General features: G+C 37.2%; 1 protein-coding gene across 2 annotated transcripts in view; it reads right to left on the minus strand.

The window, feature by feature from the left end:
- The window catches only part of SARNP (SAP domain containing ribonucleoprotein), a 67,493-nt gene that overhangs the window by 42,410 nt on the left and 121 nt on the right, over positions 1-24,962 (minus strand). The window contains exons 2-9 of one of the 2 annotated variants that reach the window (XM_026678719.2): positions 23,998-24,097; positions 18,668-18,714; positions 12,700-12,767; positions 7,595-7,646; positions 4,798-4,887; positions 3,786-3,859; positions 2,750-2,778; positions 542-567 (exon numbers count right to left, since the gene is read on the minus strand). In XM_026678719.2, the coding sequence (XP_026534504.1) occupies positions 542-567; positions 2,750-2,778; positions 3,786-3,859; positions 4,798-4,887; positions 7,595-7,646; positions 12,700-12,767; positions 18,668-18,714; positions 23,998-24,097 (486 nt within the window). The remainder of the gene's footprint in view (positions 1-541; positions 568-2,749; positions 2,779-3,785; positions 3,860-4,797; positions 4,888-7,594; positions 7,647-12,699; positions 12,768-18,667; positions 18,715-23,997; positions 24,098-24,962) is intronic. The other variant, XM_026678720.2, reaches the window with a different exon arrangement.

Here is a 24,962-nt window from a genome sequence, read left to right on the forward strand (position 1 = left end):
GGAAGTGTTAGAAAAATGTATGACATACCAAAATATATATCCTGCAACTAAGACAAGACAAAACAAGACAAGGTCCATAGTTTGATTGTGGTTTTAGAGGATAATGGTTTTAGAGGATAGTGGTTTTAGAATAAGACAATAGTTTAAAACAGGTGAAAGCAGGTGAATACTGAGAGAAAATAATTATTTGAGCAACAGCTTTTTAGACATATAAACAAAACCAGAAAGTTGCAGAGGCACCTAAAATAGTGCTACAGTTGAGGACAATGTTATATTAAGTCCCAACAGATTTGATTATCAGATTGAGTTAATAAATATTATAATCTATGTCAGTGCTGTCTAACTCCCGGCCGATAGGCCGGATGCGTCATGCGCTGGCCACACTCATGCCTGGTTTAGCAAAGGGGGGAAAAGTCCCGATACATCATGTGATGCCACTGTGACGACGTGAGTTTGACACCCCTTGTCTATGTCAAGTTGCTTTAATGAAGTATCATTTAAAACTATGCCAACTATATAAGGAAACAAAGCAGCTACTTACTGGTGTCTTACTTTCTGTGTTCAGACCTGAAAGAAATTGTTTTTAAAAAAATTACTGAATCCAAAGTGCCTCCTTTCATTTGCTTAAGTAAATCAGAATCTATCACTTTTATTTAATAATGTTGATATATTGAATGTTCAACCCTGGTTTTGCTAGAACTAAATATTAATACTTCAATCCCCTTAGATCATACAAGTTTCTCTTCCTTTTCCCTACCAGCCAGCCTAGGTTTGAAAGGCAACCACTCCTTAGGGCAACTTAACATTATCAGATTCATTCCATATACAAATATGATCTGTCTTTCTCCATGTGGAACTAGCTACAGTAATCCTCATAAAATTAACATTACTAAATGTCTTTAATTTTTCTTCCATTCAATCAAGTTAATTCTTGGAGACTGCCTGGACAAGTCCCTGCAATTTTATTGGTAGGAGTTTTCAGCGATTCTTTTCCATTGCCTCCTTCCTAGGGCTGAGAGAAAGGCTTTGAGCCAAAGATGAGACTAGAACTCATGGTTCCATCCCCCACTTGGCCCTGTTTCTAGCCTGATTCCTTAACCACTACAATAAAAGGTGTACTTTCCAGCAAAAGGTTTTAATGCTCAATGTAATAATGGCTAAGACTTTTTATAAAATCTGGCTAACTAATTCAATCTCCCAATTTCCTGACTCAATAATTATGAGCTGGTGACTTTAATACTAGATGGAATCTAGTGACACGGCTCTTCTAAAAAGGCATGCCAACTATTCCGTAATTAGGAAGAGTCCACAGAAAGCCATAGACCTTTCCATTAGCATGGGGTGGGGTTAGGGACTGTTTTTGTTAACAATCAAATTTGTTTTATTCCTGGGGATGATTTTGAGAGCAAGCTCACCTTTTGAAAATCTTGAGAAGTATCCACTTTTTAGATGCAGAGTGGCTATATACCTTTTAGCAAAGAATTAGAGTACTTTTTCATTCAGGGAGTGATCAACTACAATTACTAAGTCTTTTCATCTCTGTAGGAATTAAGTAGAGCCACTTGCAATATGTAGGCAGGTAGGTATCTTAGATTAGTATGGGCAGATAAATTGGCTCTGTCAGTTTTTCAATGCCCCACAAACTATCCATCTGAAGTAGTCACTACAAATAGCTATGTGGAAACTATCCCAATTTTGCGATACTTTTTATTAGTTCTTCTCAAAAGTAAGATGCTGGAACTACAAATAGCAGCAGTGGTGTGCACTGGAATATCTGCAAGAAATAACATTTGCCTGCAAAGAAGAATTGGTGAGACCACAAAATAGACAAAGTGATAGAAAATGAAGATGCTGAAGTGTTCTGGGACTTTAAAATTCAGACAAGCACCTGCCACATACACCCCCCTCCCCTTGGATTTAACAACTGTAGATAAGAAAGACAAAAAAGTCCAGATAGTGGGTGTGGCAGTACCTGGAGACAGCACAATAGAATAAAAAGAATGATAGAAAGTTACAAAATACAAAGACCTGCAAATAGAAGAATGATTGAGGCACAAGAAAGCAAAGATGGTACCAACTGTAATGGATACCTTGGGTGAAATTCCAAAATATCTGGAGCACATCAACACTATCAGCAAAGACAAAATCACCATCAAGCAAGAGGCAGCTTTACTTGGAATAGCTTTCATCCTATGAAGATACTTTTAACACCATCAAACAACATTTGCCTATTCCACCATGTCTTTTGGAAAGACTGGATGGGTAGATAAAAATGCCAAATCCAGTCTAAACATCTGGTTGACTGTGACAAACCATAATAATGACAAAATCACCATCAGTCAATTGCAAAAGTCAGCTTTATACTCAGAACAGCTTTTATCCTGCAAAGAAACTTTTAACACCAGCAAATAACATCTGCCTACCCTGGGTCCTTGGGAAGGACTGAATAGGTGGATAAAAATGCCAAATCCAATTTGAACATCTGGCTGACTGTGCAATGAACCATAGTAATAAACATTTGGAGCACCACTTGAACACCATTGGCATTGACAAAATCACCATCAGTCAATTGCAGAAGGCAGCTTTACTTGGAACACCTTATATCCTGCAACTATATCTTGAACGCTATCAAACAACATCTGCCTATCCCAGGTTCTTGGGAAAGACTCAATGCCAATTCCAGTTTAAACATATGGCTGATTGGCAACCAACCATAATAATATATATTTTAAATCGCATAATCACATACCTTTAGTTGAAACTGCAGGCATACCAAACCTATGGAGAAGGAAATAGTCCTATTAGCAGCTGTAATATTTAAATTTGAAACCACACACGCAATAGACTAGTCTGAATAGCAGAACTGTGAATAATTTGAAAATAGAGCAAAGCCCTTCCTGGCATATAAAACTGGTCTTGATCAGAAGAGCAAGAAACAGTGAATCCAGGTTTCATCTTTACCATTTAAAATACTGTACTACTACCAACTGAATGAACAGCCTACAGTATACTTAAGATAATCATATCTTGCTTTTTCATTCTATTTTAAAGATAGGATCCTTAAAATTCTTTGTACATCTCAAAATCCAGGACATTTAAGATATGTAATGCATGCTATCCTATCAGGTAGTGACAGAATAATGTAAACTTTCAATACTAAATATTTGATTCAATGTTAATTTGTTGCAATCTTTCATCTTTGGCACTGATAACAGCACAGATCAAAGCATAGAATTCACAAAAAATTATTTTAGTAATTTAGGAATACTTTTACATTTGTTAGAAATTAACATTTTAAAGTAATTTGGCATTTTTCTGGAAAGCTTCCTGCACTGAATAAGCAATAAAAGAAATACCTGCTTGTCTCATCTACATCTTCCGTAATACTGTTCTGGACATCCCATCTCGTGTTTGATTTTTACTTAATTAATAAACCCATTTCTTAATTAGATGTGAAACTCTGGCTCAAATTGTCATCGTTCCCAGATCACATGGCCAGTAATCAGTAACTGGAATAAAGAGCCCAGAAAAAACAGACACTATAGGCTTAGGCTCCTTAGAACTAATAATTTCAAATGTTGTTCATTGGAAAGCAAAATGTTATTTATGAGGTTTCAATATTACACAACCATCCCTTCAATATAATAGTTTCCCACAATTCAAGTTCCAGAAGTTCTTAGTTGAAGTTGCCCCAATTAAGAGGGTAATAGAGGATGCACCCAATATACACTTTTATTTATATGACTAAACAGATGTAGAGAACAATAATAATGAAATACACTTACCGAGCTGCTCGTGCAGCTTTCTTACTTTCCAAGCTCACAGGAACATTGAATCTCTCTGCCCGCTTCTGCATTCTCTAAGATTAAAAATAAAATACAACCATCTAACATAGCCAACACAGAAATGCATTTAATTTTGTTGCTTATTTAGTGCATTTTTTTAACATTTCAAACTTTCATTACTAGTGCTGTCTTGGCTATTCTTAATTTTGGAAAACAAGATGTATTAGAAGCAGTAATAGAGGATGTACTATATATATATATATATATCTGAAAGGATTAATTTTATTCAACTATGGTACCACCACACCTATCTGGGTTTAGATGCTAAAAGTAATTAAGTTGTGAATGACTGCAGAAAATTCCAGGCTTGGTCCAATTCATCTCCTACATGTTTACAGCAAGAAAGACAACACTAGTGGATAAAAGGCAAGAAGCAAATTGGAAGTTTTGCCAGGATGGGTGAGGCTTGCCCTTTCAAAATATAATTCTGACTGAAAGGAGAGCTTATCAATCCAGAAAGGGAAGTAACTGGTGCACAAGCCAAAGTTTAGCAAAGGCTCTCTTAGCCACAATTGCCACCTGCTCCTTAAGCAGAAGTTGTGGATCCAGGACTCCCCCAGATTATGGGTCAATATTACCACATCAAAGACCAAAGATGGTAAACCCCAAACTGCAGAGGATCCACCTACCCATAGCTACTCTGTCTTACCAGGATTAAATTGAAACCTGTTGTCCCCCATCCAGGCCTCCACAGCCTCCAAGCACTGAGAAAGGACGTCCATAGCATTGCTTACTTCACCTGAAATGGAGATCTACATCGATGGTACCTCACCCCATTGCAACAGATGATTTAACAAGCAGCACCTTGGGCGGAAAAGGTGAAAATCTATGTCTTCCAAAGACTTTTATAGGTGATATCCCATCAACTTCTACCCCAAAAGGGGTAAGTTGGAAATGGTTTAAAATGACAGAACGCAGGACTGACTGCTTAAAGTAAGGAGTGCAGCAGTACCTTTTTCAAAGACTGCAGCATCTCCTCCTTACATAAAGAAGCGTTCACCACAGTTTCCTCCCTCACTGCTATACTCCCTGCCTTGAGTTTCTGAGGGAAAGAAGAGATACAAAACTAATAAACAAATAAAAATTAACAGTCAGAAAAACTTTTTGTTTGTTTAAATATACCACATAATCAAGGTAGGAGAACTTGCTGCACAAGCAAAATCAATCAGTATGGGCAGTTAATTATTGCCCTCAAAGCACTATACTAGCACTTGTTTCACTCTCTTCAACAATACTTCTATCAGCAGAGTCTTTTGAAGACTCAATTTTTTATAATACAAAATATCTGCAACAGCATATCAATTACTATGAAAAACAGGAACATTTTCTTTCAACAAACTAACACAGGAGTACTTCATTCTTGGATCAAAGTTTCAATGCTATGCATGCAGCATACTATATTGTACACCCCAATCACAAAAGGATGATAAAAAGACACAAAAGCAGCCTTAGCATGACTAGAAAATGACTAATGTTCTTTCTGTCCTACCTACACAAAGCAAGCTGTAGCTTAATCAGCATAGAGACTATTTGAAATCAGGCACAGAGCACTTTTAAAAGAAAATGTATGTATTCTTTTAAAATTAAAAGTGAGATTGTTTACATAAGAATTAACAAGAATGTGATTGCACAGAATCAAACAGAAAAGAATGTTAGAACAACGAAGCTCATTCAAACAAAATAGAAAGCCATTGTTTCTTGTTATGTGAGTTGTATGGTGATTCTTTATCTCGCATATTCACCCTCTTTTAAAGTTTCAAATAAACACTTCTCTCCATAGCCTACCTTATATACAACCCCAAAATCAATTTTCAATCCCAGTCCACTAAAGGCCATTAGGAGTTATAAGAAATATCAAACAAATAATTTATCCCTGCACAAGTAGTCCAACTTTATATTCCTTCTTTTTGCTCTGCACAATCTTGACTTTTAAATCATTATTGTGGCATCACAGGATTTTATCTTTCATCACTTTGACATTTAAGAATTCTCAAAGCTTTTACCAGCTTACTTGGCAAACCCCATAAAAAAACAGTCTGGGATTTCTTGTCAAAGCTGTTCCCTGTCCAGATCCTTTTCCTTGATTTGTCTTTTGTATTCCCACTTTGGTAATGTCAATGTTTAATCTTCCATGCCTTGAAACTCTACAATGTCTGTGTCAGTAAAAGTTTTTCTCCTCATCTTCTGAAAGCTAATTCATTGAAATATATATTCTTTCTGAGATATTGGTTATTAATATTTCAGTAGATGTTTAAAAAAACCTCTTAAAATACAGAAATCTTATAGTCAGCTTAGCCATTTTAATTTTTTTCTGCCCAATCCTTTAGGTAGGGGTCTTCAAACTTGACAACTTTAAGACTTATGGTCTTCAACTCCCAGAATTCCTCCGCTGGTCATGTTAGCTCAGGATTTCTGGGAGTTGAAGTCCACAAGTCTTAAACTTGCCAAGTTTGAAGACACCCTTGCTTTAGATCCCTTTTGTATCCATTTGTAAACTTCATCAAGCCTTGGTTCCTAACTAGACTCATTTCAGTCATTTTATATGCATACATTATACTAAATTTCTCTGGTCTCCTAATCCATTTAAAACTTTTTTAAATCACCCCACCCCTATTTTTTTGCTTTCTGTCAATTTACCAAGTCTCCATTTAAAAGTTGCCAGGCCTCAAATTAAGTTGCCATTTTGAAGCTCTCCAATATCCATAAATGGTTAAACTGAACATTTCCAAATGTGATTAGAAAGTGAGTTAAGTTTGCTTAATGTCCTTATGAAAGGCCCTGCCACTGCTGATAGCAGAGGTCATCTCTCCTAGCTTTTGGCACTTAAGCCCACAGGAGACCATTGTTTTAGGGTGTCTTTGTGTGGAGCTAGCAATTAGAGAACCAATGGGCAAACTTTAAATCTCTCCTTCTCAAGAAAGATTTGAAGGACTAGTCTACCCAAAGGTCTTTTATTCTTCACAGCAGTCTTCATTTCCTTTTCATTGGTGGAGACATCTTCAGTCAGTTATGATTCATACTGGAAGCCAATATGTGAACTATTCTCAACTTAATATCACTGTGTTTTCCAAAAAATAAGACCTGGCCTTGTATTTTCTTTTAACCAGCAAAAAAGGCACCAGGTCTTATTTGCCGGGATGTCTAATTACTAACTCATCTCACAGCGGCATTACTGACAGCCCCACCTAGCAGGAGCCCCCTGCCGGCCCACTTCTTCTGAAGCCGCTCGCACGTGTCTCTCTCACCTCTGTTTCATCGTCAGAGGCCTTAAAGAAAGGTCTCTGCAGCCGATAACAGAGCTCTGGATGGATCTGACGGTGAAACGGAGCCCAGGGATGACGCATGCGAGTGGTGGCAAGCATCTGCAGAAGTGGGTCTGCAAGGCAAGATGTTGGGATGTGCAAGGCCTGGGAAGTAGGGCAACTCCACACCCCCATTCCCCCTTAGCTTAATTTTTACCCATGTGCTTCATCCCACCCCATGCACGTGGGCAAGGTCTTATTTTGGGGATAGGACTTATATTGGGCGCACATGTAAAAAAATCAAGCTAGGACTTACTTTCGGGACAGGTCATATTTTCAGGGAAACCTGATACAAGATAAGCAACATGCTAGAAAATTAAAAATCATAAGTCTGTTACATTCTAAAATATTAGCTAAACCCCTGCTGATTGACAAAATTATGGTTTGGGCAGAAAACATTTCCCATATTTGGATGCTGTATCTGTAAACCGCAAGAAGGCAACTTACCTCCATTTGAGGAATTTCTGAGGTAATTTTCACCACTTTTTTTTCTGCACTTCTAAATAAAAGCAAAAAAGATTGATCAGAACACAAGATGTTGCCTTTCATAAACAAAGTAAATCCAGTTTGGTGGACATAAAAATATATTACTGAATAATTGCGGCTTACTGGTTTGAGATGCAATGCAAGCCATGGACACTGAAAGGCCCTTACTTTAGAATGTTTAAAATCCCATGTTTGTTCTGTTACTAAGTCAGGGCTATTTCCTGCTTGCAGCTATTATGGAACACAATATGCTCATACTTCAAGCTATGTGGCATTGTGGTGTGGTAGTTAGAATGCAATATGGCAGGGTAACTGTCCACACATCAGGAGTTTGATTCTGACTGGCTCAAGGCTGACCCAGCCTTCCACCCTTCCAAGGTTGATAAAATGAGGACCCAGATTGTTGTGGGCAATATGCTGACTCTGTAAACCACTCAGAGAGGGCTGTAAAGCACTGTGGAGTGGTATATAAGTACTATTACTATGCGAGTGTGTTTCTCATAGCTAAAACTTCACCAACACGATGCAAGCAAGATACATAAGAACTGCAAGTCCAAAGATTCTCAACCATATCAAGTTGAGAAAGGTTACTATAGGCGTTACAAATATATCATGAGCTTTTGAAGCCTAATTAAGTATAATCAGCTGTCACCAAAGATATTTTGTTGGTAATCTTACCTTCCTGCAACTATTTATCCTAATTTTTCTCTGATAATAAAATGAACCCCTCCCCCCACTAATTTTAGAGCTGGTACAATTCCCAGTCCTTGCTTTGGTACATTGAGAAATAAGAATATATGGATCTATGAATTACCATAGATATTTTGAAAATAGTCCGTTTTTTGACTCCACAATTATAAAAGCAGCACTGTTGTATCATTATCATGCTCATCAAACATCCCTTTCAAGATGTTGCAGAAAAATCTAATGATGAAATTGTACTCTCAGAGGAAAGACAATCTTAAATGAAGTCTCTTCCAGTCAGAGAAGCTGTCCTGCCACCAGTATCTGAATCCAGAGAATAAACCCTCAAATAATGTTTAATTCTACAACTACAGTAACAGCCGAAGATCTTTTAATTGGGCTTCTCCAGAGAATGAAGAACTGTCCACATTATAGATTGGGCTACCTTTAGCTTGTTGCTGAGACAACATCCTCATTGTTGGAGCAAGGGAGAATTTCAGATTATAAATTTCACTTGGTGCTATCCATGGTGCTGGATGTATATCTATTACACAACAGGTTTTTTTTATCAACTAGCATAGGGACTCCATTTAATGTCCTTATTTGCCTGAATTCTATTTACTTAAAAGCATCACTTACAGACTTAATGATTCTACATGTTGCCTCTTCTGTGTGGTTATATTCCTGCAAAAGCATTACTAGGTTTCCCTATAAATCTTGAGTAAGTACACAACATTCAAAGAAATTTCTATCTATAAACAATTTACTCTGCAAAACCCCAGAACCCTTCAAACTCTGTCTTGGAACAATTGTTCCCTAAACCTTACTTGAGGATCATTTCTAAAAATATCAACCTCAATCATGTTATGCTTTACAAATTAGAATATTACTATAATAGCAATAGTACTTAGACTTATATACCGATTTATAGTGCTTTACAGCCCTCTCTAAGCGGTTTAGAGTCAGCATATTGCCCCCAACAATTCTGGCTTCTCATTTTACCCACCTTGGAAGGAAGAGTCAGCCTTGAGCCTGGTGAGATTTGAACTGTCAAAATGCAAGCAGCTGGCAGGCAGCAAAAGCAGCTTGCAGTACTGCACTCTAACCACTGTGCATAGGATGATAAAGATTTACCGTATTTGCCGGCGTATAAGACGACTTTTTGCCCGAAAAACATGCCTCCAAGTGGGGGGTCGTCTTATACGCCGGTATATCCACTGCCGGCTTTCGGATGCTTGTTGGACGCAGCGAAGGCGCCTCTAGCTTCCTGGATCCCCTGCGCCGCCCGCTTCATCCCGCTCGCCTCGCTCCGCCCGAGGCTGCAGCCTTCCCGCTCTTCCCACGGACCCTGGCACTCTGCCCTGCCGCTGCAGCCCCGGGATTTCTGGAGGGCGTTTCCGGTGGTGGTGGGGGGTCTTATACGCCGGGTCGTCTTATACGCCGGCAAATACGGTAGTAAAATGGTTAAAATATATGTAGAAACATATTTTGAAGGCAACCTTATGCTAATTCAAAAAGGTTATTAAAATTAGACTTTATGCTAAACTAATTTTTCTTAGTTTTCATGTCTAACCAAGAGATAGATGAAAGAATGATATGGACATGAGAAATAACATACTCTATAAGGCAACAAGAGTCTTGGGAATAAAAGCAACTTAGCACAAAAAGTAATTTGAAGACAGCTATATTATTTTAACAAAAGCAAGCTTTGACTTAACACATGAATTCCAGGTTTCCTTTAACAAAGTGTACGAGCAAAGAATGTGAGGCTTGATTGTAACTGTTCATTTAATTATATGGTGATAGCTTTTGTATGTTAGTTAATTTAGTTCTGCTATCTGACCACACTGAAAGGAATAAAATTATTTTCAACTCTGAGGAAAACAGATGTTATTTAACTCAAAAGCATGGGAGGAAAACAGCATACTGGTGAAGAAGACAGCTGACAAAAGACATAAGAGAATCCATCTGCCTGAACCACAGCTATTTAAATTCACACTCTCTCTCTCCTACAAGTCAATGTAAACTGGACTGTCATTTGAACTTCTGAATATTAAAATATTTGAATGCCTTCTATATGAAGATAAATGAGATTTCATTTAGCATATAATCACTCATACACAAAAACAAAACAAGGGAAAAGATCACTTATGCTAAGGAGTCAATCCAAGCCAGAGAGCTAATACCTATGTTACATCCCCTGAGAATTTTATCCTTTTATGACTCTATATTAACAAACGAGTTATAGTTCATGAAATAGCTATGGCTGACTTTTAGCTTGGCCTATCTCCATATCAAATATACACTTCTTTAACAATGTTCAATGGAAGCTAGTTAACCGCTTGAACAAAAATATAATGGAGTAGGTGTGCTTGGAAGTTTATGCTCTAAAAACAAGGTTGAGATTTGGAAGAAAAAACAAAAGTGGAAGACACAAAGTTCGGAAGTTCCCAGGCTAAATGAAACGGCATCCTCCTCCTCCAAACAGCTCCCATAAAACAGTGGGTCATAACCTGACTCATTAAGGTCTCCCATTTAGATAAATGGATGGCTTTTGTTCAAGATTCCTGGACAGTTTTTCTATTTTATGCCCTGAAGGGTAGTAATGGTTTAATGACTTTTTCACAGGAAGCAATTCAAAACAGGAACCAGGGATTTGTTGTCCCTGAAAGCACTGTTTGCAACCTGCAATAGATATAGAGAAATGGCACCCCCTGCTGTCAAGAAGCTGATACTGTACTAAGTGTTTAGCTATGATTTAATCAAACATATTTTGTTTTAGAACCATTTTTTTTGAACAAACAATGGTTTAATCACAGTCACCAAGAAATAACAGATCTAATGCTGTTACAGAAAATGAATATGGCAGTTTCACTGCAGCATTTGATTGCATTGCACTATAAATGCAGCTATATTACAGCTAAGAGCAAGTCCATGTAGGATTCTAGACTACCAAATTTATATTTGGAAAGGAATTAGATTTTTGACTGTCTAAATCCTGTTTTGCTAATTTTGTAAAATGCCAATAGTCATGGAAGTGAGATAGGTAACTATATAAATTTAACAATTTAAAAGGAAATATACTATTACCTTGCTTTTAAGTAAAACACACAGGCAGATTCTTTCAATATATATGAAGCTTGTTTACCTAAAAATGGTGAAAGTGTAATAGACTAAAATACTTATTTTAGTGTTGTAACATATCACTTTTGTGTTACATATTTGTGTTTTAGTTAGTATTCTTAATGCATTTAAAAAATCTTTTCCCCCTAATGTATCTGAAAGTCTTTTAGTCTGAAGAGTAGTACAAAATCGCCCCATAAACAACTGGATTAAAATTTAACTTCTAAGATAACCCAAACTATTCTACAAGAATATTTTTATCTGTCAAAATCTAAGCTTGGAAAGCAAGTAAATGACAAAATCACAAGCAAGCCTATTGTTTATCTACCTTAAACATAATTTTCAGTATGTGTCATACATGATAATTTCATGACGAGCTACAAGTTCACCCTCCTTGACCTCTTTTAGCACAATTTGAATGCCTGCTTGCTTGACTGGGCCACAGGAGTACCCTGTGTTTTACTTCAAATGTTCAGCTGACGAATGGCAGTAAGGCCAAATGGGCAATTTGGTTCTCTCTCTTTTAGCTTTTAAAGCATGTCGTTGACACAGGTGGCCCTATTTGCTTTTACAACTTGCCTGTTCCTTGATGTGCAATGAGAATGAGCACTGCAAGCTAAACTGTGTATCTTTGCTTTGTCTTTGTTAATACAGGGGTAACTTCTAATAGCTTTGTTTTGATAGAACTAAATTTGAAATTTTGTTTTGTCTTAGTAGAACTAAATTTGAAATTCTTTATCTAAAGGGAAACTTAGTGTATATGCAGAAAAATAAGGCAATGTCATTCAAGGGAGGAGAATGGATTGTAACAGCTTTGGTTATATACTTGATATAAATGACCTTTATCTAGAACACAATTCCAAATGCTCTGGAAAAGAATGTTAATTTCTTTAAAAATCAAAGGTAAAATACATGCAGTGTTACAAACTTAGAGATTAGGTAAATCTGTTTTAAGTACAAAAGAGTCATGAGGACTGGATGTTAAATTACAGAATTCTGGACTATACTTATTTTAAATAAGATTCATTAAATTTGGCTTTTTATTCAGGTCAACTATATTTAGCTTCTTTGTACTCACACTTGAGATTTCCAAAATGTCACACTATTTCAAATGTAATCCATTACTAATCCTTCCTAATCCAGATTAATAATCCACTTGCTTATTGAGAGTTGCAATAAACAAATTGCAAATAAATTCTGAAAATGTACATAAATGAGTAATACTTGGCCAATATATATATATTCTGAAGTAAAATTACATTTCAGGAGAGGTCTCTGTAGTCATTTCCTCTTTAATAGGATTGTCTAAAGGCTTCTGTTCTTCTTCCTGCAATGTAAATATTAAAAGTTAGAGAGCGAATGTACAAAGCAGAATATATAGGCTGCACAAACAGTTCCAGCCCAATCTTACATATAGGCCTTACTGAAGTAAACATTAATGAGGAAATTATGAGTGAAAGTAAACATTCATAGAATTTCACCTATGAAATGATCTACAACCACAACTGGTCAAAAGACAAGCCTGCAAGTTTGAGGTTGGAAATATTTAACAGATTTTTTTTTGGGGGGGGGAGGGGCACCATGCCCAGTATTTAATCTGTATTGTAATTCCGTCTATTGGATAGCATTTGAGAGTGGAGTGCAGACAGGGCCCTAAAAATTATTCTTAACTAGAGTGACATTCAGCTGCACCAATGTTCTTCTGAAAGATTTTAAGGAAGATAAATACATTTGTATTATCCATTTCTGGAAATATAATTCCTGCATTTAAGACTCAGAATGGCTTCCAACTTGAGGTAAAATATATAGTTTCCTTGTAGGAAAACATAAGAGAGAACAAACCAGCAATGAAAAGCTGGGGATAATTTGAAGAAATATGTAAGAATATTCATGCTATAGAATCACAATACTATTACTATTTTCTTCATTGAACTGAAGAGCCAAATTTGGTGCTTTTCAAGTCACATTCAAAGCAAAAATAACTCTGTCATCAAGAAAAAATGCAATAGCCCTAGCAATAGCATTTAGACTTACAGTGCATTCAGAAAGCATTCAGTCCCCCTTCACTTGTCAATTTTGCTATGCTGCAGCTTGATTCTACAGTTCTTGAAATTAATTTTTTCCTCATTTATCTACACTCAATACGCCATAATGACAAAGTGAAAACAGAATTTTAGAATTTTTTTCTATAAATTTATTAAAAAGAAAAAACTGAAATATCACATTGGCATAAGTATTCAGACCCTTCACTCAGTACTTTGTTGAAGAACCTTTGGAAGCAATTACAGCTTCAAGTCTTTTTGGGTATGACGCGACAAGCTTTGCACATTTGGATTGGGGGATTTTCTGCCATTCTTCCTTGTAACTCCTCTCGAGCTCAGTCAGGTTGGATGGTGACTGTCAGTGAACAACATTTTCTGGTCCCTCCAGAGATGTTCAATAAGATTCAAGTCAGGGCTCTGGTTGGACCACTCAAGGACATTCACAGAGTTGTCCCTAAGCCACTCCTGTGTTGTCTTGGCTGTGTGCTTAGGATCGGTGTCATGTTGGAAAATGATCCTTCAGCTTAGCCTGAGGTCCTGAGCGCTGGATATCTTTGTACTTTGCTTTTGTACCATTCAGCTTTCCCTCAACCCTGACCAGTCTCCCAGTCCCTGCTGCTGAAAAACATCCCCCAAGCATGATTCTGCCACCACGCTTCACTGTTGGGATGGTATTGGGCAGGAGATATGTGGTGCCTGGTTTCCTCCAGACATAATGTTTAGAATTGAGTCCCTACAGCTCAATCTTGGTTTCATCAGACCAAAGAATCTTGTTCCTCACAGTCCGAGAGTCCTTCAGGTGCTTTTCTGTAAACTCCAAACAGGCTTTCATGTGTTTTGCTTTCATCTAGCCACTCTGCCATAAAGTGCAGATCAGTGGAGGACTGCAGTGATGGCTGTTTTTCTGGAACACTTTGGATCTCAGCCAGTGACCACTGGAGTCTTAGTCACCTCTCTTATTAAGGCCCTTCTCCCCCAATTGCTCAGTTTGATTGAGCGACCAGCTCTTGGAAGAGTCCTGGTTGTGCCAAATTTCTTCCATTTGAGAATGATAGAGGCCACTGTGCTCTTAGGAACTCCAGTGCAACAGAAATTTTATTGCAGCCTTGAAATAATCCTGTCTCTGAGCTCTGCAGGCAGTTCCTTTGAGCCCATGTCTTTAGCTCTGCTACAGTATGCATTGCCAACTGTGAGGCCTTCTATAGAGCAGTGTATGCCTTTTCAAATCATGTCCAATCAATTTAATTTACCACAGGTGGACTCCAATGAAGATGTAGAAAACATGTCAGCAACAATCAAAAGAAATGGGAGGCACTGGAGCTAAATTTCAAATGGGTCTAAATACTTATGCCAATGTGATATTTCAGTTTTTCTTTTTAATACATTTACAGACATTTCTAGACTTCTGTTTTCACTTTGTCATTATGGCATACTGAGTATAGATTAATCAGAAAAAAAATGAATTTCACCAACTGTAAAATCAGACTGCAGCATAACAAAATTGACAAAAGTGAAGGGGTCAGAATACTTTCTGAATGCACTGTTTCACAGTGCTTTACAGCACTCTCTGGATGGTTTATGATATCAGCATATTGCCCTCAACAATCTAGGTCCTCATTTTACTGACCTTGGAAGGATAGAAGACTTGAGCTAGTAACTCCTGGTAATGAGCAGAGTTAGCCTGCAATACTACATTCTAATCACTGTGCCACCACAGCTCTAATAAAGCATAAAGGCCAGAAGTTATCTGATTATTTTAAAAAACTTGGGATGACCATATAAAATTACAGTTCAATAGTGTTAATTTTTCCACTCATGCCCCAATATAACTACTTTTATGTGAATTTACGAAGTTTGACTTCTATAACTTTTTGATATTTTTGGAAAAATTATGCTCTTATATCTTTAGCAGATTTCTTGCTAGTAAAAGGTATTTAAGAATTTAATTCAGGCAATGTGCCAGCTTATTAAAAAAAATCATTGCAACATTTGATTTCTATGCCAGCCATAGAAAAAAAGTAGCAGAGGATAGATGGTTTGATCCAATTCTGTTCAATCAGCCCTTTTATAAAATGTTTTCTCCCTTTTATTCTTTCCTAAGAGTTTTTTGATTGATGCTGACTTTGGAAAATGAGACCCTAAAAACATATACTTTTATGGATTACTTTAAGTTGATTTTTTAAAAATGTCTGGTTATATATAACAAAAAGTAAATTTCTATATTTTGCACAAGCAAAATAAGTAATCTAGGAATCTTACCTATAACAAAGATCTATAATATTTATAAATAAAAAATGTTACTTCCATTTTAGCTGATCATTATTCCTCAATACTTTTAGAGCCCTTTCTAATAGTTGTCACAAAGATTTTACATAAAATCAAAACTTATTTAAGCTAGTAATATGGAAATTGCAAGTTAATAGCTGCACCTAAATCAATTTTCAAAGCAGACTGGAAACAGCTTAAACTGTGTTTTCAAATATTTGAAGAAGAAAAAAAACATATTTTCCCCATTATAGTAATTGAAGATACAAGTGAAACTCGAAAAATTAGAATATCGTGCAAAAGTTCATTTATTTCAGTAATGCAACTTAAAAGGTGAAACTAATATATGACATAGACTCATTACATGCCAAGCAAGATAGTTCAAGCCCTGATTTGTCATAATTGAGATGATCATGGCTTACAGCTCATGAAAACCCCAAATCCACAATCTCAGAAAATTAGAATATTGTGAAAAGATTCAATATTCTAGGCTTAAAGTATCCCACTTTAATCAGCTAATTAAGCCATGACACCTGCAAAGGGTCTCTGAGCCTTTAAATGGTCTCTCAGTCTGGTTCAGTAGGAATCACAATCATGGGAAAGACTGCTGACCTGACAGTTGTGCAGAAAACCATCACTGATACCTTCCATAAGGAGGGAAAGCCTCAAAAGGTAATTGCAAAAGAAGTTGGATGTTCCTAAAGTGCTGTATCAAAGCACATTAATATAAAGTAATGTGGAAGGGGAAAATGTGGAAGAAAAAGGTGCACAAGCAGCAGGGATGACTGCAGCCTGGAAAGGATTGTCAGAAAAAGGCCATTCAAAAGTGTTGGGGACTTTCACAAGGAGTGGACTGAGGCTGGAGTCAGTGCATCAAGAACCACCACACACAGACGGATCCTGGACATGGGCTTCAAATGTCGTATTCCTCTTGTCAAGCCGCTCCTGAACAACAAACAACGTCAGAAGCATCTTACCTGGGCTAAAGAAAAAAAGAACTGGTCTGTTGCTCAGTGGTCCAAAGTCCTCTTTTCTGATGAGAGCAACTTTTGCATCTCATTTGGAAACCAAGGACCCAGAGTCTGGAGGAAGAATGGAGAGGCACACACTGCAAGATTCTTGAAGTCCAGTGTGAAGTTTCCACAGTCTGTGTTGATTTGGGGAACCATGTCATCTGCTGGTGTTGGTCCACTGTGCTTCATTAAGTCCAGGGTCAACGCAGCTGTCTACCAGGAGATTTTGGAGCACTTCATGCTTCCTTCCACAGACAAGCTTTATGGGGATGCAGGACTTGGCACCTGCCCACACTGCCAAAAGCACCAAAACCTGGTTCAATGACCATGGGATTACTGTGCTTGATTGGCCAGCAAACTCGCCTGACCTGAACCCCATAGAGAATCTATGGGGCATTGCCAAGAGAAAGGTGAGAGACATGAGACCGAACAATGCAGAAGAGCTGAAGGCCGCTATTGAAGCATCCTGGCAGTGCCACAGCCTGATAGCTTCCATACCATGCCACATTGAGGCAGTAATTGCTGCAAAAGGGGCCCAAACCAAGTACTGAGTACATATGCATGCTTGTAATTTTCAGAGGTCCGATATTGTTCTATGTACAATCCTTGTTTTATTGATTGCATGTAATATTCTAATTTTCTGAGATTGTGGATTTGGGGTTTTCATGAACTGTAAGCCATAATCATCACAATTATGACAAATCACGGCTTGAACTATCTTGCTTTGCATGTAATGAGTCTATCTCATATATTAGTTTCACCTTTTAAGTTGCATTACTGAAATAAATGAACTTTTGCACGATAGTCTAATTTTTTGAGTTTCACCTGTACATAAACTATTCTGTTTCTGAGCACAAAGGAATCTTTTATTGTACTGAAAAATAATCAGATACACTAAACATGACAATATAAACAGTACTGTTCTGATTATCAGAAATAGATTTTTTTCCTATTATAATCCATATAGACTAGAATGGTCTATATAGACTAAAATGGCTAGGGTACATGAATTATAATGCTTTGTCATTTTGTTATGATTCCTAACACATTTATAAAAATAACAAAACATTGATAAAATTGCATCATTTAAAAATATTATTATTATTTAGTGTATGACATATCATACACGGCCTAGCAATATACATTAATATTTCACCTAAATTAGTAAATACAATCAAATATAAAAGTTAAAATGACCTTTGTTCGAATACCAATGTCTACTCTAGGCCATCTAACCACTGAAGCACAGCATCATTTATATTTAAAAAAAAACAGATACTGGACTGGTATATGCCCTCCAATTACAGCTGGGCACAATCTAGTTTGATATGACACCCTGCAGTCACACTGAGGGGAGGATACTATCCTGCTGGTAGCCAGACTGCTCTGCAGACTTTCCCGATTCTCAAAATACATGGCAACAAACATGAAAATTGACCTTTTCAGACCCAAATGACCAAGAGGAATCTGGAATATTATTCAAATTTTCAAAATCAATGTCGAGGGCTCAGCAGATCCAATAGATAGTATGTTTCCAAACTGTTATTGGACAGTATCATAGACATTTTTAAAACAAAGTAATTGATACTAATCTAAAACTAGTACTGGAAACAACACAGAGGTTTACAATGAACCTCTAAATACTTGTTATAAAAATATTTCTAAGTTATTTGCAGGCTAAGTTTACTTCACTCAAAGATAATATGAAGAACACTTAATCAAGCTTTTCAGGTATGAAAGAAATGGAAGGCAAATTGATCTCCTTAATGAAACAAAATTAAAAATTCTTGTTGAACAGGAATTCTGCTAACACAAATTATATAGCATTTACAGCATATTCCTACACAAATCAATTCACTGTTATATGATTAAAGAACTGATGCTATGATAGTATGACATAGATTTACCTCTGTTTCTTCTCCCAAAACGTCTTCTTCATTTGCCTCTTCCTCGGCTAAATAATTCAGGGGAAAATGAAGTTATTAATTAAAATATTTTTATTATAAATCAAAGACATATTGAAACCTAGATCTGTTGCCCGTAACCTTTCTAGCATGAGGGACTGGTTTTATGGAACACAATTTTTCTACGGACCTGGGGCAGGGGAAGGGGGAATAATTTCATGTGCAATCTGAATCCTGTGCATGTGCAGATGGAACATCACTTGCTTACCTGTCACTTGCACAGTCCGGTTCCTAATAGATCACAGACCAGTACCAGTCCGTGGTCTGCCCTAGATGTTTAAATACTATTCTGTCTCTACTTAAATATATATTTTTTCAGTTTTAACATATTTGTCTTTTTAGAGTTATCCAAAACATCTCAAAGTAGAAATAGTAAATTGAACTGTAATACTAATTTATACACTGTACACATAAGAAGGCCTGTACAGTTTAGGGCTTCTATCATTAAATAAAAGTATTTTGGCCAATACTCCCTTTTCAATTCCCATCTAACATGTCAACAGTTGCACTGATAGCTGATTTATTGTGTTGATTGTACAACATGTTACTTCTACATTTTCTTACATGTATTAAGCAATGGAGTAGCTTTGACATTTTTAAAAATGAAAGTTTAAAATGAAAGCAGTTATAAATAAATAATAAAAGCTAGAAGTCATCTTTTTAATGTCAATTCATCATCATCATCCTAGAGTTTTTCCCATAGATGCAAGATCTGCTTTTTTAATGTCAATTATCTGTGCATAAATGATTTTCCTATCTGATTGACCTGGAAGCTAAATAGTGCTTGGATGAAAACTGCAGTACCAAAGGGAATATTGAGGCTGTAGGCTACATTGGGAAGTCAAAAACATTTCAGAACAGTGCAGCAGCAAATGACAATGTTGCAAAAAAAACAATACAATTGTATCCATAGTCTTCTTGAATTCAAGGGCATATTTTCTTTATATTTGGGAAGGTAATCTATAATTTAGCTCGCTCACTCTCATGTCGGAAGTACCAAGGCGCTTCTGGGTTGAAAGGACTAGCCAGCAACATCACCATTGCCCAAGGGATGCTTGGTTTGGGGGCTCCTTTCATGTCCCTGTTAAGTTGCCCATTGATGTAGTACCCATCTATCTATTTGCAGTTCCCCACAGGAGCGAGTGACAGGAGCTCACCCTATCACGGGGCAGCAACAAGGTCTTGAACACGAGCCTGCCAATTGTCAGCCCTGCGTCCCAACCACGTGAGCCACCACACTCCTATATTATTTAGTTAAGAGCAAGTCTATTTGATTAGTTTTCAATTTTAGTTTGAACAAGCCAAAACTGGTTTGATGCTTAGATATTCTGTGGCTTCTACTGTGAGGAAGGGAACTAGGCCAAATCATATTAAGTTATACCTTGGTGTCATATATGAATCTAGATATATTAGATCAAAAAGTCCCATTATACATGACCTAAACCTATTTTGCAACCCATCTATAACAGCAGAAACATATTTGGTATATTGTTTAAAATATACAAATAAATGTATAGAAGGTTTTTTTTTAGCTAGCATGTTCTTCATTCAGTCGTTTTACTAATGCTTACTTTTAGAACACAAATGATTCAATTACATTTTATGCAAATTATAAGAAAATACAATTATTCCTAAATCTCAGATGCCAGCATTGGAGACCATAAAAGGAGGGATATTTGTTTTATTTGGCAACATTTCAATGGAGACAAATCAATGCCAGAGTTGGCCAGAATTTTTTGTCAGCTTGGCAAAATCAAAATTCAGCTCCTCCATGATTTCTCCTCTAAAGATCAATCCAATATTAGATATCTCCTTTGAGGTTAGAGTCTAGTTTACAACCAAAAAAAGATAATAAATTCTATAAATTCAATGAGAATAGATAGCAGCCACATTGGAGTCACATTTATGTCGCCCCAAGATTAATCTTAGCATTCAGATTTGTCCAGTTGAAGAATTTGCTATATTTTTTCAAAAACCTTAATTTTATGATGTTGCAATGTGATAAGATGGGGAAACTTGTTCTTCAACAACTATTATGAGTATATATGTATATATATATTATTATGAGTATATCCTCCATGTTTATTTTAACTATTCTGAGATTAGGGGGATGACACAGGAATGATTTGCATTTTCTTTTACTTATGTCTTTTACTCTATTTTCTAACATATGGTCTTATTACTGATCTGTGTTTTATATTTTGTATTCTAATATGACCTAATGGCTAGTCAATAAAGTATTATTGTTGTATAAATCTGTAATAACAAAGATACAGGTAATCCTTGTTTAGTGACTTTAATTGGGACTGGCAACTCAGTTGTTCAGTGAAATAGTTACTAACAGAAACAGTAACTGTTCTTGTGATCTTACTTCAGCTTTGTTTTGCTTTACAGACCTGCAAAGGTTTACTGATCTGTGTTCTGGCTGAATGGAAAAATGTAGTATGATTTTGAATTGCATTAATGCTACTTAAAAATACATACCGTTTGCAAAATAAAGAATTTTAAATTAATATAGATTTTATATTAATCTACATGCTGTTTCAATTAAATGACACAGAGTCAGCCCACCATATCTTTTGAATTAAGCCATTTTTTTCATGCAGCAATCATATTGCTTCTTTCTTCAAGAACATGTATTATTAAATATGCTTGACAATTTTGTTTGATCAATTTTCTTAGACCAGTTGTTAAACTATCCAGGCTGTAATTTCCTAGATCCCATTACCCACAATTAAGAATTCATATTACACAGATAAATTTTCCATGGGCAGATACCTGAATCCAGCCTTTTTTTTTTTTTTTGCCAATAACTAGAATACACATTAACTCACTCAGTTCTCTTTTGAAAAATTCAAAAATTATCTGCCCTACACATACATACACAAACACAAAAAATCACATTTATCTTTCCTGGATAAATGTTCATTTATTTTTCTTCACTTCACCTTTAGTTTCCAATTCTTAAAGGTCAAATTTAGAATGGAAGGATTTATATTCCTTGCAGACAGCTGTTCGTTTGCATTCTTTAGAGTAGTTGATGCTACTTGGAAGTTTATCTTTGCCAGGGTCACCTGAATAGCGCAAATGGGTGTGGAACATTCTTGGAACTGCTGAAAGGATTATGTTATAGACTGGAGATAGATGATGTTGTATCCCTCCCTCTCTGTTGAGAGAGGGCTGTTCAATTTTGACACGGATGGTCTCTTTGAGCCTACTTTCAAATCAGATTTTAAAAGAAATTTCAGAGAAGCACAGATAAGCCTCCAAGTGGCCTCAACAACTCTTGGATGAGAAGCAAAATGTCTTCAAAGAAAAACAAGCCCAGTTGCCACTTGAAAAAGCACCTTTGGGATAACCATTACATGGATGGCTGAGAATCTCCATAGACATTAATATTAAACCAATACTTGGGCACTACAGCAGCTAGAAAACCTACCCAAATTATAAAAAGCTGCCATGATAGTGCAGTCAATGACATTAGTAAAAATATCAGGTAGAACATAGAACTCTGAGGATATCAGAGTGTGCAGTAAGTTAAGATACTCTCTATGGTGCAGCGGTAGAAGGCAGTTTTTCATTCAGTTATTGTTTTCTGAGAAGTCTCAGGTAATATAATCTCTGTTGAGACTTCTCATAAAACAACTGAATGAAAAACTGCTAGTGACCTTCTACCGCTGTACCATAGAGAGTATCTTAACTTACTACACCTCTGTATGGTTTGCCAATTGCACAGTGCCAGATAGGACAGCACTCCAGAGAAGTGGTCACCAATTAAAGGCTGGGGATCACTGGTGGTCCGCGAGAAAGTTTTGGTGGTCTGCAGAGAAATGTCACCCCAAAGCAATTCATCCAGGCTGCACAGGAACACAAGGCTGCACCGTCCACATGGCCTGCAAGAACACAAGGCTTGCGTCGCTTGCATTGCAAACAACACAAGGTAGTGAGGGGAGAAAGGGCGGGGGGGAACTTGCCCACTCACCCAACACGCCTTGCCTGGCCACTGGGCTGCTTCTTTCCGCTTTTTTCTTCTTCTGCTTTTGGCTGCACGCAAGGAAAGGAGCAAAAGTCTTTCTTTCTCTCCCCCAAACTCCACCAGAAATGAGTCTTTGGGACCCTGCAAAGCATCCTGCTCCAAGAGGCTGCGCTGCAGCAAAAAGTTTCGTGAAGACTCATTTCTGGCGGAGTTTGGGGACAGAAAGAAAGACTTCTGCTGCTTTCCTTGCATGAAGCCGTTCTCCTTCCCCTGAGAATGGAGCTGGAGACGATATCCTACGATCCCAAATAAAGAATGGTCAATCAGTAGGAAAACAGGGTGGAGAATTTTCCTGCAGACTTTTTTGGGGATTTTCCCAGGGTTTCTGCTGCTTTCTGCAGAGACCCTGGGAAAATGTCAGCTAGCCACTGTCAGTCAAAATTCATATTTGTGGTCCGCGGGATTTAAAATTATGAGTTTAGTTATCCCTGAGGTCCAAAAGGTTGGCGACCGCTGCTCCAGAGGGCTGTCATTGCCCAGAAGATAATTGGTTGACCTCTCCCCTCTTTGGAAGAGCTTTATAGTTCCCGCTGCCTTAAGAAAGTTCAAAACATTCTCAAAGATCCATCTCATCCTGGGCAGCCTTTTTTTTCAACTATTACCATCTGGCAGATGGTACAGGATAATAAAAACAAGGACAAATAGGCTGAAAAACAGCTTCGATCCCAGGGCAGCAACTCTATTGAATTCTACTGTATAGTGCAATATTAATGCAATATTAGGGGTTTCAATTCAATGTATAGAATGTGAAGGATGTGTGGTTGTGTTTATTTTCAGTCATAATATACACTGAAGATGGTATTTAATTTCATTGTACGAGGTGCAATGACAATAAAGTAAAGTAAACTAAACATGAAGAGATCTGTCAAAGGCACTAGACTGGAGACCCCAAGATTAAGCTATAAAGAAAAATTTCTTCCTATTGAAAAATAAACATTTGTCATAGACTCTAATCATACTAGCAAGCAATCCCTAATGAGCTTAATTCTTAAGAATGCAGCTGTCACCATCATCTTCCTCTCATCATGGCTTTCTTCATGACACTATATTACTTCTATTCTGGAGTTAGGAAAAAAAGAATTAAGAGTGGATGTAAGCCTGTGATACCTCCACTAGAAGTAAATACATTAACATTTCTTGTCCTATTCTACAGAATATCTGATTACATATGCTACAAATTAACATACTGTACACTTCAGTCAAGGAAGATCTTACCAAAGAATAGCAAGGAACCTACCATGCTGCTCTAGATATGTCTGGAGTCTATTGATGAGATCTTGTTTGTTTCCTTTTGCCTCCAATCCTCGGGCTAAACACTCTTGTTTCAACTCCGCAAGCTGTTAAAAGTAGAAAAGATTTAACCTTAATCAAACATGTGATTTCCTACAGACATATAAAAATTAAAGCAAAGCTCTTAAAATGAAGCCGAATCATTCTCCTTTTAACAAGTGAAAGACATGACCTTCAGAGAAACAGGCAATATTCTGTTACTATAGCCTATTTCAATAAAGTATAGCTTTAATTTTCCTGTGAAGCCGTTTTCCTCATCTGGTCTACCTGTAGAGTTGACACTCCTGCAGGTAGACACTGTGGTTTAAGGAGGACTCTCCAATGTTTACATCAACATGACCTTGAAAGAAAAGCATCAGTGGGAGTCTGAAACCAAGAAAACTGACGAATTTCTTCAAAAATCATTAAGACTGATCAATGAAGAACCTCAAGTTGGACCCATCATTTTAAAAGCATTAGATCACGGTAAGGATACATTAATGATTTTCATGCTTAACAAGCTGCCCGACAAGTAGGCAACCCCCGATTTTCCCATACTGTACCCCAAAAAGCGTTACTTGTTCAATGTCTCCTGGAGCAAAGTCGCACAAAAAAGAGGGGGGGAAAGGATGACAAAAAGCAACACGTAGCACGCTTGCAAAGCGGTTTACAGTTCCCGAAAGCAAAGGTTGAATACAGGGGCGCTGTTCTCTGAAAAGGAAAGAGAAGAACCACGCTGGAAGGGAAAGGCCACCGGCCAAGAAGAATTCGGTCCGGGCTGGGAGACAAGACTCCAGACGTGCGGCGTGAGGAGAATCCCATCATCTCTTTCCCGCGCTCTCGAAAAGGTTGACAAAGAAGCCCGCCCGCTAACCCACCCACCCAAACAGGAAAGCAGCTTCTTCCTACGGTCGAGAGGGAGGAGAAGGCCGA

This window comes from Notechis scutatus, chromosome 2 (genome assembly GCF_049901735.1).
Source record: "Notechis scutatus isolate UNSWTSFEM ecotype Mainland chromosome 2, rNotScu1.2, whole genome shotgun sequence".
NCBI lineage: Eukaryota > Metazoa > Chordata > Lepidosauria > Squamata > Elapidae > Notechis > Notechis scutatus.